Source organism: Hydra vulgaris, chromosome 13 (genome assembly GCF_038396675.1).
Source record: "Hydra vulgaris chromosome 13, alternate assembly HydraT2T_AEP".
Taxonomy (NCBI): domain Eukaryota; kingdom Metazoa; phylum Cnidaria; class Hydrozoa; order Anthoathecata; family Hydridae; genus Hydra; species Hydra vulgaris.
The window spans coordinates 12,251,879-12,267,022 of record NC_088932.1 but is presented as its reverse complement, the minus strand read 5'-3'; the positions used below and the strand labels follow the sequence as shown (position 1 = coordinate 12,267,022).

At 25.6% G+C, this 15,144-nt stretch overlaps 1 protein-coding gene across 3 annotated transcripts in view; it reads left to right on the top strand.

The window, feature by feature from the left end:
* The first annotated feature begins 1,027 nt into the window (after positions 1-1,027).
* Positions 1,028-15,144, top strand: part of LOC100210263 (death-associated protein kinase 2) — a 39,224-nt gene continuing 25,107 nt past the window's right edge. The window contains exons 1-5 of one of the 3 annotated variants that reach the window (XM_065816584.1): positions 1,028-1,319; positions 10,029-10,137; positions 10,228-10,449; positions 11,151-11,289; positions 13,953-14,125. In XM_065816584.1, the coding sequence (XP_065672656.1) occupies positions 10,067-10,137; positions 10,228-10,449; positions 11,151-11,289; positions 13,953-14,125 (605 nt within the window). In that variant the 5' untranslated portion in view covers positions 1,028-1,319; positions 10,029-10,066. Of the gene's footprint in view, positions 1,320-9,368; positions 9,707-10,028; positions 10,138-10,227; positions 10,450-11,150; positions 11,290-13,952; positions 14,126-15,144 lie in introns of those variants that run through there. The other 2 variants (XM_065816586.1, XM_065816585.1) reach the window with 2 other exon arrangements.

Genomic DNA, 15,144 nt, shown 5'->3' with positions numbered 1-15,144 from the left:
TGCAATAGGACCGTGAGGACTTCTAGGAGCACCTAAAATAACTACAAAAAAAAAAGAAAAAAAAGAAAACAATTTTAAAACTTCTTTTTCAAAGAAAAGTTCATGTAAACTAATGTGAATATGGAATAAATAAATTACAAAGTTGAGGCATAAATCAAATAAACATTTATAGTTTTTCAGAAATCCCTCAGCTTTTTTATATATATGTTATTTTAAATACATAAAATTTATACAACTTTTCATTCTGGATTTCAAAACTTTTTCTTTCATGACTTTGAATTTCAAAACCATTCGAGTAAAAAACCATTCAAGATCACATTAAAAATAGGTTTAAAACTGCAAAAACAAAAACATCTCTGAAATTTAAATATTTTCGATAACTAAATATAAAACTCATTTTCTTATTTTTGATATTATTATTTTTATAAGATCTTCATTCCAAATTATAAAAGATATCCATAGTTACAAAAATATGAATAAATTACAAAACTTTAATACTATTTTTTAACGATTACTGTTTAGTTAACATTTGCAATATGACGTAACTGTCTACGATGAAACCCACCGCCTAGCAACAAGAAATAATTTTATTATAATTATAACTTTTTGTGAATTTTTTACTGGACAAAGAAATCGGTAACTTCAGAAACGTATAATAACTTTTTGTTTGCAATCTGTTTAAGAGTTAATGATACTTGTATAAATATTTGTTTTTGATTATTTAACATTTGAGTTTTGTAGTTTCAGTTATTGTAAATATATAGACTTTATAAACTTTTGTGAATACCGACATTTAATTCCTTACACTGGTTCGTTATGTTCTTCTCGAGGCACACTCCTCCTGTTTTTAAAAAAATCTAATAAAATACTTTGAAATAGTTTTAAATAACAATTTCAATCTATTACTATTTTATGCAACTTATAGGCGTTCGTTGCAGACATTTCAAATTTATAAATAAGTATGCTATATATAGATTGTAAACCTCATTTCTATTGTTGGTATTGCATTTCTAATATTTACTAAAACATTGCACACACACTCACTCAATTATCTTGTGTTGAAACATTTAAAAACGTTCTGCCGGAGTGTGTCAAGTTTGCAAGTTATAGAATACTTGACTCTGAATAACTTAAAAATTTGCTTAAAGATTATGTTTGATAATCACTCTGTAAAAAAAGAATAAGCCAATTATAATTGTTCAGCTGAATGTTTTATTTAAAAAAAATTTAACAATGTTACTGCAATACCAATATCGTAATTGATGTATCCATTACAGCAGAGTTATTTTGAATAAGAAGTTATTAACATATATTGAATGGTAAATTTTTTTTTATGCAATTAAATTAAAAAACACAAATAGTTTAACATTCTTTGTTGCAATGTGTGTTCTACTTTCAGATTTATTATTTGAGACAATTCATGTTTAATATTTCTTAATGGGATTCTTTGCAAATAAAAGAGACTCTCATTAATCTTAAAAAAAGAGTCGTAAACACATATTCTCGCATTGTTTTAGTTACGTAATATAATTATTTAACTCGCTTTAGTTACTGGACCACTTGATTTGTAAGCGGATTACTTGGTAATATAGTATTATTAAACTGTTTAAAGCAATTTCTCGGTCAATCGTAAAATATTACTAAAGTATTAGTCGTAAAAGTATATAACTAACAGTTAGAAATAGATACAGTGAATTCCTGTTTACTCGAACCTCCAAAGGACAAAGAAAAACTGTACGATTAAACGAATGTTTGGCTTAAGCGAAGTAAAACAACTCATGTTGCTTTCATGGGGCTATGGAAAACAGTTTGAGATAACAAAAGTTCGAGTTAACCGGTATTCGAAATTACCTGGAATTAACTGTATAACCTTTTCTACATTAAACGGGGTTAAGTTATTTATTCCAACCTGAAAATAAGTATTAAAAAAATATACTCAAAGGTTTTTATGCAAAAATAAACTCAGAATTATTTTAAATTATAAACACTCTCAAAGCTTTTATCGCATTAGACACACTTGGGTTTTTACACGAATCAAATTACAAATCAATTTTATTCCTTAAAAAATAAAAAAGAAGCCTGCAAGGTAAAGAAAGCTTGAAAAAAACCTTTCCAAGCTGTTTCGCACAAAATAACTTACTGCGCTATTTTGCTAAAAATAGTTTCTAAGATATTTTGCAAAGAACAGTTTCTAGGTTTTTTTTTTGCTCAAACTAAGAAACAACGCGTCTGAAAACCAAAATGCTTTATGTCCAAATTATTTGTTTTTTCTGTTAATTATCAGTAAGTATACGTCAATCACTTGAGTTGTGTTCATTAATCTGATCTTAAAAAAATTAGAAAATTTAGAAAAAGTTTTAATAATTAGTCGAACTTTCTGGCAGAAAGTCTTTACAAACTAAAATCTAAAACTCAATGTTTCACGGAAACACAAAAAATGAACACTTGGCCTTCGGTTTCTCGACTGACCGAACTTGCGCTACATTTCATAAAGAAATTAAAAAAAAAAAAAAAAAAAAAATGCATATGCATTAAGTTTTTATTTTAAAATCTACTAAATTTAAGCAATCCATTGCTTTATTTTATTAGCCAAACATTAGGCTTTTCTTATTTTTTATATAAATATTTCAAAGTGATCTTTATACTAATATCTACAAAAATGAAAATAAAAAATTATTAGCTTCAACAATAACTACTTTTTACTATTAACATACACTGAAATAACGAAAATTTGTAAAACATGTAATTGCATGGTTGTTTCCAAAAAAAAAATTTATAAGTATCAAGCATTAAATCTTGCAAACCATCAGGTGGTTATAATCTTTAAATGGATTTTGCCTTTTAAACGTCAATTTTTTAAAAAAGAAAATTCGAAATTAGTTATTAAAATGATCTATTTTTTGTTTTATCTCGGGCTGTGTACCCCACATATTTTTCTGTTTACTTTATTTAAGACTTATTCACTTATTAGTTGTTTCTATTAACAAGCTAAATCAACTAGCATAACATCAAGAGATATATCGTCGAAACAAATAACTGAAATATTTATTGCTGAAATATTGCAATGGAAATATTTTAATTATATTTATTTTATTAATATGATATAACTACATGTTATCAAAATTATTAATATATATAACAAAATTTAGAATAATAATTATGTTGTTAATTCACATGTTATAAGTTAGGTATTAATAGTTGTTTATTAGTATCTATAGCGTTTATTACTTAATGAAGTATATTTTGTAATTAGTTTTTAAATACAGATTTCATTATATAGGTGGATTTAAAATGTCTTTTTGTTTTAAAAAACGATACATTTTAAGAAATATTCCAAAATCTTCTTTTCTTAAAAAACGATAATTGAAAAATATTTTTTTAAATGTAACGGGGAATACACAAAAAGAGTGCTCCCTTACAACGCAAAAGCATTGAAACTTTGCCAAATATTACAATAACCTATCTACCACACTACACATTAAAAAAAAAAAAAAATCTTAATTGCTGTCAATATAGTGCACTAGCTACACACGAGCGTGGGATTTTATGATGTTTCAGACATGACAACTCGAAACTTAAATATGTTCATCTCTATATGAGAAAGTTTTTCAAAAAATTGTGGCAATAGAGGCCTAGAAGAAAATATTCCAAAAATTTTACCCCTCCTACCCCCCCCCCCCTCCCCCTCCTTTCTCCGCCCAAACGTGAGGACAGTGAGTTAGTAAAATTTTCAACTTTATTATTTTATGCTAAATTTAAATTTATCAAAAAGTTTAAATTTATTATTTTATACTAAATTTAAATTTATCGAAAAGCTCTAAATTTCATTCTTTTAAAATTTTGTAACGTTTGAAAGTTCTGACCATGCAATATTTACAACCGTCAAATTCTGTGGAGGTAAGGGGATTGGATGCAACTACAGTTATTGCTTTAGCTTTTCTTTTACTTCTGTATCTTACTATTCTTTATTTTTATTCTTTTTTAAAATAAATATTTAAAAATAGATAGATAAGAAACTATAATAAATGTTTTAAACGCTTTTTATAAATGATCGTTTTTTAAAAAAAAAGAAAGCTATATTTTTTATATTATTATATTGAGACCTATTAAAAGTTGTTTCTAGGTATATGGAGACTTATTGAAAGCTGTCTTAAGGCGTTTCAAGACCTGTTATTCATTCCTTAATTTTTTCCTTTTTTTTAAGTTAGATCTTGTTTTTTGGACTTTGAGATTTGGTTCTTCCTTGATCCTTAAATTTTTGTTTTGACAAATTTCTGGACAGAGTATGACATCTGTTTGATTTTTAAAACAATCAACTATTGTTTTATTGTTTTGTTCAATAAGACAATGGTGTAATAATAAAAGCTATTGTTTAAAAGAATCTTTTAAGATTACTAAACAGATGTCTAAAAACTTGCGCAAGGTTTAGGTTTTTTGGCGCTGCAACACTATACTTTTGTTATTTCAATTTGTATTTTTACTTTTAAAAGAGAATGAAAAGAAATAAAGCATTTTTTTTGTGGTTAGTAAGTTTGTGCCAATTTTTTTTTTAATATTTTTTTAATTTTATTTTTACTTATTGCGATATACAAAGTTTCATAAGTTTAGTAAATTGCATTTTTGCGTAGTAGTTGTTTTAGTAAAGTAAGTGAATTATTCAAGTAATTCAAGATTCAGACTTAAAAAAAAGTAGTTTTTAAGCCTAAGGTCCCGTGAAAAAGTAAAGGAGTTTTTTGTAGTAAAAATAATACAAAAAGATTAAATAGTTTCCCCAAAGCGTGTCACACAAGACCCTTTTAATCTGGGTTCGGTTTTAAGCAGAAAATTTAAATACATTTAAATAGATTTTATTTTACTATATACACTACCGTCCATAATTGTTTGAATAGGCATACTTTTTGATATAAGATATCAAAGTTTAATTTACTATTGGGAGTAACGCTGAAAACAACATCTACCTGAATTATACGTTATCTTCCTATTTATAAGGTTTATAAAAAAATTATATTAAGTTCCATTAGATAAGTTTACAATTTACTTGCCTATTAATCACTCTTAGCGACAATAACCGCCATACATATTCTTGGCCTTCTACTTAACGACTTATCCAATTTGTCGTAGTCAATTTTATGCCACATAATAAGTTTTTTCCACATCTTATGCATCGTTAGGAGTTAAATTTTGACGTTACTTTTAATTCCTTCAATACAAATCCGACAGGAGAGAGATCTTTTGATTGGGGAGGCTAAATCATTCTATTCAATATTTGATCATTCACGAACTCAGTCAAATAACTTATACAATGTTCTGAAGAATTTTGGATTTAAGCTTTAACTAATACTCTAATAAATAATATTATTCTAAAAAAATAAGTTATATCCCATTAACCCAACAATCCAAAGGAATAGCATGACTTTTTAAGTGTCCAAGTAAACTACTTTTGTTATTATTTCCTCTATTTTTACGATGTCATCTGTGGTATTTCGACCGAAACAGCTCTACACCTTTACACTACATCCACCATGTTTTACAATAATCTACACTACATCCACCATGTTTTGCAGTTGACAATACACACTATTTTATCATACATTCAATTTTTTTTTTTTGAAAAACTATCTTCTCTTGAAATCAAAGATTTAAAACTTCGACAATAGGCCCACGTTTACAGTCATTGATGGTCCATCTTTTATGTAGTTTTGCTTACTTGAGCATTTTTAATATTCTTATGATTTTTGTCAAAGCATTTTAATCAAAATACTTTTATATTTTTTAAATTATCTAATAATGCAAAAATAATTATAAAAATAGTTAAATAAAAAGTAGAATTATTTAAATGTCATTCGAATAATTATTAATGGTAGTGTGTGTGTGTGTGTTTTATATATGTATATACCCTTTATATATGTATATATATGTATGTATTCAATGAAAAGCCTATAAAAAAATTTTAATACTTATATAACTGCATTTTCTTATTTAGTTTAATTTTCTATTTTCTACATATATATATATATATATATATATATATATATATATATATATATATATATATATATATATATATATATATATATATATCTTTTTTTTTTTTTTCGTATGTTTTTTTTGTTTACATTTGACGTAATATATATAAATTACATATTTTTTTCAAATACAAACAAGGCTTCTAAAAGAAGATCAAATGATCTTATCGTCAGGAGCCTTTTACAAAACAGAGTACATAAAGTATTATAAAAACGCCTTTTTACAATAAGAGAACGTAAAAAATTAACATAAAAATATTAAAATAGTACTTAGATAAATAGAAACAAATTGTCAACAAGTATAAAACAAAGATTGAACATACATTTCAAAATTATTATATATCATAAGACAAATTAAAAATATTCTAAGATATTTTCAATAGAGAGAATGAGATCTTTTAATTTAATTTTAAAAACAGAATAAGTTAGGGGTAAGCCGAAGTTAGGCAAAATAATTTTGTTCCAGAGATGAGCTGCACGATAAGTGATACAGAATTGATTGAACTTTGTTCGACATATATATATACAGGGGAGGATCCAATAATTTTTGATGTTCGAGATAGCTACCTTCCAGACATGGAACAGGCTCCAAACATTTATATGTTTGTACTTATGTCAAATAAGAATGCTTTACAAAAAATTGCAATGTTTGGAGCTTGGGAACAAAAAAGCTCGATTATGGTCACAACTGCCTCGAGTGTAAGAAGTTGATAATATATTTTATGGACTATTCTTTAATAAATTTATATTCATCAATAAGTTTTAAATTTCATGCAATATTCTCTCTGCGTTATGACCTTATAAAATTTGTAACTCCCATAAATTAAGGGGGGTTGAAACTTTATCAAGTCATAATTTTTGAACGCTAATAGATTATTGTATTAAATAATAATACATAAAATATTTTATTAACTTGTTGCTCTAACGTTTGGGGCAGTTGTTTCCAATTTTTGAGGGCTTTTTTGTTCAAATGTTTGGAGCTTGTTCCATATCTAGAAATTATGTCACACATCAAGCAATGCTGGATCCGTCCCTGGTATATATTTGTATATACCAGGGACGGATCCAGGGATTGCTTTTTCTGCTAATCATGCTCACTACTGATTTTGCTCTCCTACTGATTCTTTAGCAATTTTATTTTAATAAAAAGTTTACTAGTCAGTTTATCAACATTTTATTTTTTGTTTGTTCGGAATTTTAATCCGAATAAGCAAAAATCCGCGGAATTGAAAGGAAGTTCACGTCTCCTTCCTTACCGATATTATAAAACTTGCCTAAAACCTAGATCCTAGGTCTCTAGTTTCTGACACAAGCGCGCTAACCACTGCGCAACAACTGCTAATATTGACTTATAATATTGCTAATATCAAACTTTATTGCTAAAAAATGTGGACGTCAATAGCAAGTTTTTTTTCGAATAAGAAATATAAGAATATATAAGAAAATGTTGATAAACTGATTAGCCAACTTTTAACTTAATAAAAAAAATTACTTGAGAATCAAGAGGAGGACAACCAGTGGAGTGAGCATAATTAGCAGAGAGAGCAGGAAAGATTCAAGATACTGTTTTAGTAAATTTCTGTAAAGTTATATTTTCTTTAAATATTTCAACGCAATTTAACTACAGATGTTAGTAGATAGCTTGATTTTGGTATAAAAGCTTAGGGTTTTCTGGTGATTTTATTTGGGCTTGAACAAAATTCAAATGTATTCATTTTTTGTATTGGTTAGAACATTGTTTTAGTGTAATTAAATAATGGTATAGCGTAAAATTGCATATCAACATTAAAAACTTTAAGAGTTTATTTTATCGGTGATAAAAATCATTGTGAAAATAGATTTTTGGTTGCCAGATAAAATATCTACCATCTGTCATCATAAACATATGCCAAATAAAACAAGTCAAGCGTAAAATGTTACAGAAAACATTGAGAAGAACTCTTTTTAACAGTTATTTTTTTTATTGAAATTGATATAGAAAAATTTTATTCACCCCTGGGCATCATGAGGTCTCTGGGTGTGTTTCATCATACTAATGCATTTATTCTATTTGTTAAACTTTTGCATTTTAAGAAAGTAACCTATACATTTTTATTTATAATATTATTAATTTAATATTAATAATGCTATTTATTTCACAAGGCCATGTTGGAATAGCTAAAATAAATGAGTCTATTCTGAAATGTTAAATCAACAATTTCTAATAATTTAATTGCTTTTTTAAGGCAATTTTCCAAAAATCTTTTTTTGTATTTTCTGAGTAATTACAAATAAGTGCTTCACTCACTAAAAACTTGTTTTTGCTTCAACGCACTGATAAAAGGCCAAAAACCATTAATCAGATAGAAAATTATTTGAATGAAAGGAAATGAAAGAGGTCTTAAAAACTATAAGTCTTTGCCAAAATATAATAGTTTGCTTATTATTCTAATATAGCTATAGAGCTATGAAAATGTTATCACTTTAAAATAACGAGTGGCTGAATTTATACCATCCTTTAGTTTAGTAAATTAAATTGTTTAAATATATTTATCTGATTTAGCTTACTTTTATTTAGTCTGCTTAAAAACAAAAGTAATTCAAGTTTATAAATCATATTCAACATTAAAAATTGTTTTTGCAAATACGAAGCATGCACAGTTAGTTTAACATGAGGTAAACAAGTTTTATTAACATGGGGTAAACAAGTTTTATTAACAAGTTAATTAGAAAATTTTTTATTCTTTATTCAAAACCTCTGAAAATATAAAATAGTTTTATAACTTCAATATATTGTTCCAAATTCTCTGAAAATGTAAACTTTTTTTTTCATAAATTAATTGAGAATAATTCGCTTTGATTTAAAAAGTATTTTTATGCCTTGAGTAAACTACAGATGTCCATAATACAGCAAGCCCGCAAGCTTGTCCATGACCATGATACAACAATCTTGCAAGTAAAACTTTTATACATATCAAAGCCTAAACAAATAGATATATAAAAAATATATATAAAATATAAGTAGATATTACTTTTCAGAAGTGCACACGATTTTGTTGGCAGTTTTAATGATGTTTTTTGAACAAATGTTTCTTTTATTTATTTAAAGAAATTTTATTCTTTATTTATCCAAAAAAAAACTTAAATAAGGAACGAGAAATAAAAAAATTTCAGAAATGTAGTACCATAATAATTGGTTTACGTAATCATTTAAATCTAATGTAACTCACGAAACAGTCTGATTTATCTGTAGATTTATCAGAACAATAGTAGCACGTGTGTCTTTTCCTTTATTTTTTTATTCTTTTTTATTGTTATAACACAATACAATATAATACTTAATATAGTTATTACTATTTATTCGGGTTTTAATTATTAATAAAATGAATGAAGAGAACTAGAAAGAAGCATCAAAGAAATACATTTAAAGTATTATCAAGAATATTTGAATTTATTTTTACCCTTAAATGGCGTATACTGTGAGTATATTAATAATTACACTTGAATATTAAATATTCAAGTATAGTTCTCATGATTTCGTTACGTGTTTGTTTCGGAATCTTTAAATAGAGAAGATGGAGAGCAGTTAACATTGATAGTAATATGAAAACCCCAGTTGGATCAATTTAGTTGTTTGTTAAGTGAATGATTCTTGAATAAAGTTTGTTTTTCAGGTAAACGAGTAAAAACTTGGTTTTAAGGTACTTATCTATTATTTTTGTTTTCAAGGATTATTATGTTAAAACACAATTAACCACGATAATAGACAATAATTGTGATAAAATGCCATTTCGTTTTAAAAGGTTTTATTAAAGTTTTAGGAATTTGTTATGCCTAAAAGTTATATTTATAAACTCAACAATTTATAATGTATACATTTTTAATATAAATGTGAAACAGATGAAAATCACTTATATTACTTTTTGAAAGCTGTTTAAAAGGTTGTGTGATACTTATAAAAGGTTGTGTGATACCTATAAAGGTTGTGTGATATTAATTTAATTATTTCCTTAATGTTATTAGAAAAGAAGTCATCGCTCATTTACCAAAACAATTAGGTGATGTCAGCGACAGTTCAATGTCGAAATGAAAAATTTGAAGACTTTTACGATGTTATGCAAGAATTAGGAAGGTAACATAAATGCGAATTTTAAACTTATTTTTTAAAAAATTAAATAATTACACTTAAAACCTTGCGTCTAAGCATATAATTACGTTGTAGGGGACAGTTTGCTGTTGTAAAAAAATGCATTTCAAAAGAAAATAACCAGGAGGTTGCTGCCAAGTTTATAAAAGTTAAAAGATCTAAAGCTAGTAAAAATGGTTTGAGTAAAGAGCTAATTGAAAGAGAGGCTGGAATACTCTTTTCCGTCGACCATTCAAAAATAATTAAACTTTATGATTTGTTTGATATTGGTACTGAAATTATCCTTGTATTAGAACTGTATGTTTCTCAGTTTTTTACTTTTTTATTTTATGAATTTTTATAATAACAATTATAACGATAATAACTTTTATAAAAATATTTATGATGTTATATAAAAGCAAATGTTAAGGTAATATAATTATAGTAGTTTCTGTTAAAGTGCGTGCTTAACAAAGATTACCAATCTAGGATTAGGGTGGGAGAGTTCCTAGACTGTTCAAAGTAAAATTGAAAAAATGAATTGAAGATGAAAAAGCTTTTTTTAACGTTATATTTCATTTCATAACGTTATATTTAAAGAATTGGCGCCAGACGGAGCATTTCTAAGCTCTTCAACTTAATTTGGGCGTGGCGGTTTATAACGAATTAAAAATAAAAATATAGACGCATATTTTTTGTTTCTTTTCTAATAACAAGCTTTTATTTTTCCCAAAATAGAAATAAAAAGATGTTAATTAAAACAAACACAAACAATAAAAAAATAATAATGACTATAGTAAAAACAAAGAAATTGTTTATTAAATTAATAATTGCAATTTGCAATTACTCATTTGTAAAATAAATTTTACAAATCGCAAAATTATAGTTTTAAGCAAATGAGTTCGAAAAAATAAGTAATAGTAATTCCGATATCAAGAATTATGGAAGTACTAACAAGAATTTTCAATATTAATCATCTTGTTATATGTCGGTATATATTGTTGTCTTTTTTTCATTAGACTATCAGGTGGAGAATTGTTTGACAAAATATGTGAGTGTGAGTTTTTAAAAGAAGTTGATGCATGTTTTTACATGAAGCAAGTCCTGGAAGCTGTTTATCATATTCATAGTTTAAATATTGTTCACTTAGATATAAAGGTTGGTTTTGTTTTAACTTTCAATGTTAATTTTTTGTTCATATTCTGTTTATTGGTTTACTGGTGTACTATAGTATACCAGTAAGTTGATAATATGGAATACAGAGTGTAATGTAGGGACAAATATATCAGTAAATTGATAAGTAGAATACTAATTATGCTATAAATAGAATACTATAAATACTAATAAATTAATACTAATTGCGTACTTTATGTAGTCCAACGTATTTGTTATTTATTTGTTTTGATTTGTTATTTATTTGTTTTGATTTGTAATGCACAAGTTTAAATCATATATACTTCTGTTGCAACATAATAATCTGTAATTAATAAAGTGATTACTATTGTATCAATTCCCAATAATACAAAAAATAAGAATGGAAAATTAAACTTTTGCTAAAAATGGTAATTATTACGCGTTTTTATTTTTAAGGTGATCGTCTGGTAAAAAAAATCAAAAATACAATTTGGGGGAAAGTTTATTTATTTTTCAACATTAAGAAGTTATATTTGTATGACGAAAAAAAAAAAAAAAATTAAGTTTTTTAATGCTGAATCAGCAAAAAAATGGTTAAAACATCACTTTCTTAAAACAAAGAGTTCTAGCTATCTATACATCCGTTTTGCATGCAGTTTGGTTTTTTATGCAGGATATATATAAAATTAGTATGAGAACCAGTAAAAATTTATAATTATGTTTATATCCATAATGGCAGCTTTACGTATTTGGGGAAATTAAAAAAAGGGTAAAGTTCAACAAAAACGAACCCATATTTCCTTAAATGCTCAAAGAATTAATTAGATTCTGGTTCACATACTAACTTATACACAGATGAACAAACCCTGAAAATTTCATTCAAAAATAATTTATAGAAGCTGAGATATTTGCATTTTAAGTCTGAAATATCACAAACGGAGAAAACCAACAAAATAAAAATAAAATCTCCTCCTTCCTGGTGTTTTTCTTCATCAATAAATCCTTTCCTTATAGCTCTTAACTTTTTTCTTTTGTTCTTTACAGTATCTGTTGATTTTTTTTGTATATTTTTGACTTTTTTACTATCAAATACTAAAGCACGATCAATAAAATATTTTCCTGGTGTTAAACAAAGATTCTTCAAAACATTAGCTAGAGCTAAATATCCATCATTAAAACTTACTACTGATGAAAACGTACACATTTCTAGTATATCTTTTGAAAAAAATGTATTTTTTGGGCATTGCCGCCAGAGAATCTGATTAAATGCTTCGTTAGCATTTTGGCTTGTGCCTTGTTATCAGGGCGACAAAAGCTCATCATTACTTAAATCAATAAAAACCTTTTCAATTTGTTTTTTTGAATGACTTCAGGAATACCACCTTTTGAATTGTATTTAGACAAACCTATCTCAAAAAAGGTTGTTACAAGTTTGGTTATTAGTTTTGGCCCAAAACAACCAAAAATGATTGTTGCTAAGGGCATTGCTAAGGAAAAAGGCTAGTTCATGTCTTTACAGGAATTAAATATTTGAAAAATTTAGTTAAAAAATATGTTTAAAAATATATATTTTCTAAAATAGCACAAGTTTTTCTTTTAAACTGGACTAATAACAAAAATTTGATTTTTTAAATATTTTTTTACCAGACAACCACCTTAAGCATAGAGAACTCAAGTGAATTACATACGTCCCTGAGTTCTTAATTTAATTGAATAATCGAATTTATTAGAAAAAAAAAATTGTAATAATAAAAAAAATATTATTAATAATGGTTTTAAATGAACTTATATTATTTAAATTTTAAATACAAAATGCAAGATTTTCAACAAAAATTGGTATGGTCATTTTTTTAAAAATACTTTTATAGAAATACTTTTTTCATTTAGGGTTTTAGGTAAATAAAAATGTAAGATTTTAAGTAAATAAGAGTTTGAGATAAGATTGAAGACTTTTGGAGAAATCTTTATTTACCGACATGGAATACAGCGTGTATTTAAGGAAAGGGAGGGTAGGAAGGGAAGTTAGGAAAGGGGTGAGAAATGGTAGTGGAATTATAAGGGCCCTCACCCCTTTATGCTATTCGTAGAACCGCCTATGTATACATGTTTACATATATATATATATATATATATATATATATATATATATATATATATATATATATATATATATATATATATATATATATATATATATATATATATATATATATATATATATATATATATATATATATATACCACAGGCAGAAACTCTGACAGATTATTATATTAGACCAATACTGCTAACACTACATTGTATCAAAAAACGTTTGTTTAGAAATATTTACTTCGAGATGGTATCAAAAACCTATACCTTCGTAAATAACTCACTGTCGGTACATCTCCCACTTATCATTTTTAACCTAAGAGAATAATACTTTAGATAGATTATAAAGAATTAATTGTAAAATTCATTTATATACTATGCAATTTTAAATAAATAAATAAAATAAATTTTATATATATATATATATATATATATATATATATATATATATATATATATATATATATATATATATATATATATATATATATATATATATATATATATATATATATATATGTACATATATATGTAATTATGTATTAAATAAAATATACAAAACTTACTTATTTTTTTAATTGTATAAGAACTTTTTTAGCCAGAAAACATTGTATTACAATCCAAAAATCGCAATGAAATCAAGCTGGTTGATTTCGGGCTTGCACAAAGATTGACTCCAGGAAAAGATTTAAAAGAAATGATGGGTACCCCTGAGTTTGTTGCTCCAGAAATTGTTAGTTATGAAACTATAGGATGTTACACAGATATGTGGTATGTCTCAATAATTATTATAACTGGTGTCTTATTTAAATGTCATTTATTATTATTTATTAAACTGTGAAAAAAGTTTGATTAACTCTGAAAATAAGGCAAAACCAACTTTGATAATTTGCTTCATAATTAAGGAAATCAATGTTTGGGCAATTTATAAGTTATTATTTTATTTGGAATTAGCATGTTTTTTCAGCGTATTATGTCTATAGAAGAGCTTTAATTGCTATAATTTTTATTGCATCAAGTTTTTATAATGTTTAAAGTAACTTTCCTTTTTTTGATATAATTTTCAAAACTTTTTTATTACCCCTAGTTGCGAATCTAAAAAACACCGTTTTTTGAGTCTTTAGATCAAATCCGCTCAACAGGGTTAACTTAATTTTATTTGAAAAATTTTTAAAAAAGTGCCTTAATCTACTATAGATCCTAGCTAATCGGTTCAAGCACATATTAATTTAATATAGTCGTAAAAACACAACATTTCTATCAATTTTCCCAAAGTTTAGAATTCCGACCAAGAAAGCGCTAATAATTAAGAAAAATTGCTAATAAACGATCAGAACAGATCATATTATTAAACTATAATGTTTATTTCACCTAAAAAGCGTATTTATTTAAAATCTTATTCAAATTTGAACAAGCGATTGTAATTTTAAGATGACTATTTTTTTTTTTTAAAAAAAAAAAAAAAGAATCTTCGGTCTGGGTTATTTCGCTACAAACATTTTCATTTTTTGGTTGCACCAACGTTGCAAAAATAAATAAACTTCTCTGCGAACAAAAACATACTATTAGGATTATTACAAATGAATGTCGATGCAAAACACTTTTTTAGTAAACTCAATATATAAAATGTTTTCAAAATAAATCTTTATCAAATTCTTATATTTATGTTTAAACTTCATAAAAAAAACGGCACCGCCTTTATTTTACTCAATATTTAAAAAAAAAAAATCATATACACAGCACAAGAATCTCAAAAATAACTTTAGTCAATCCAAAACCTATTATTCAAC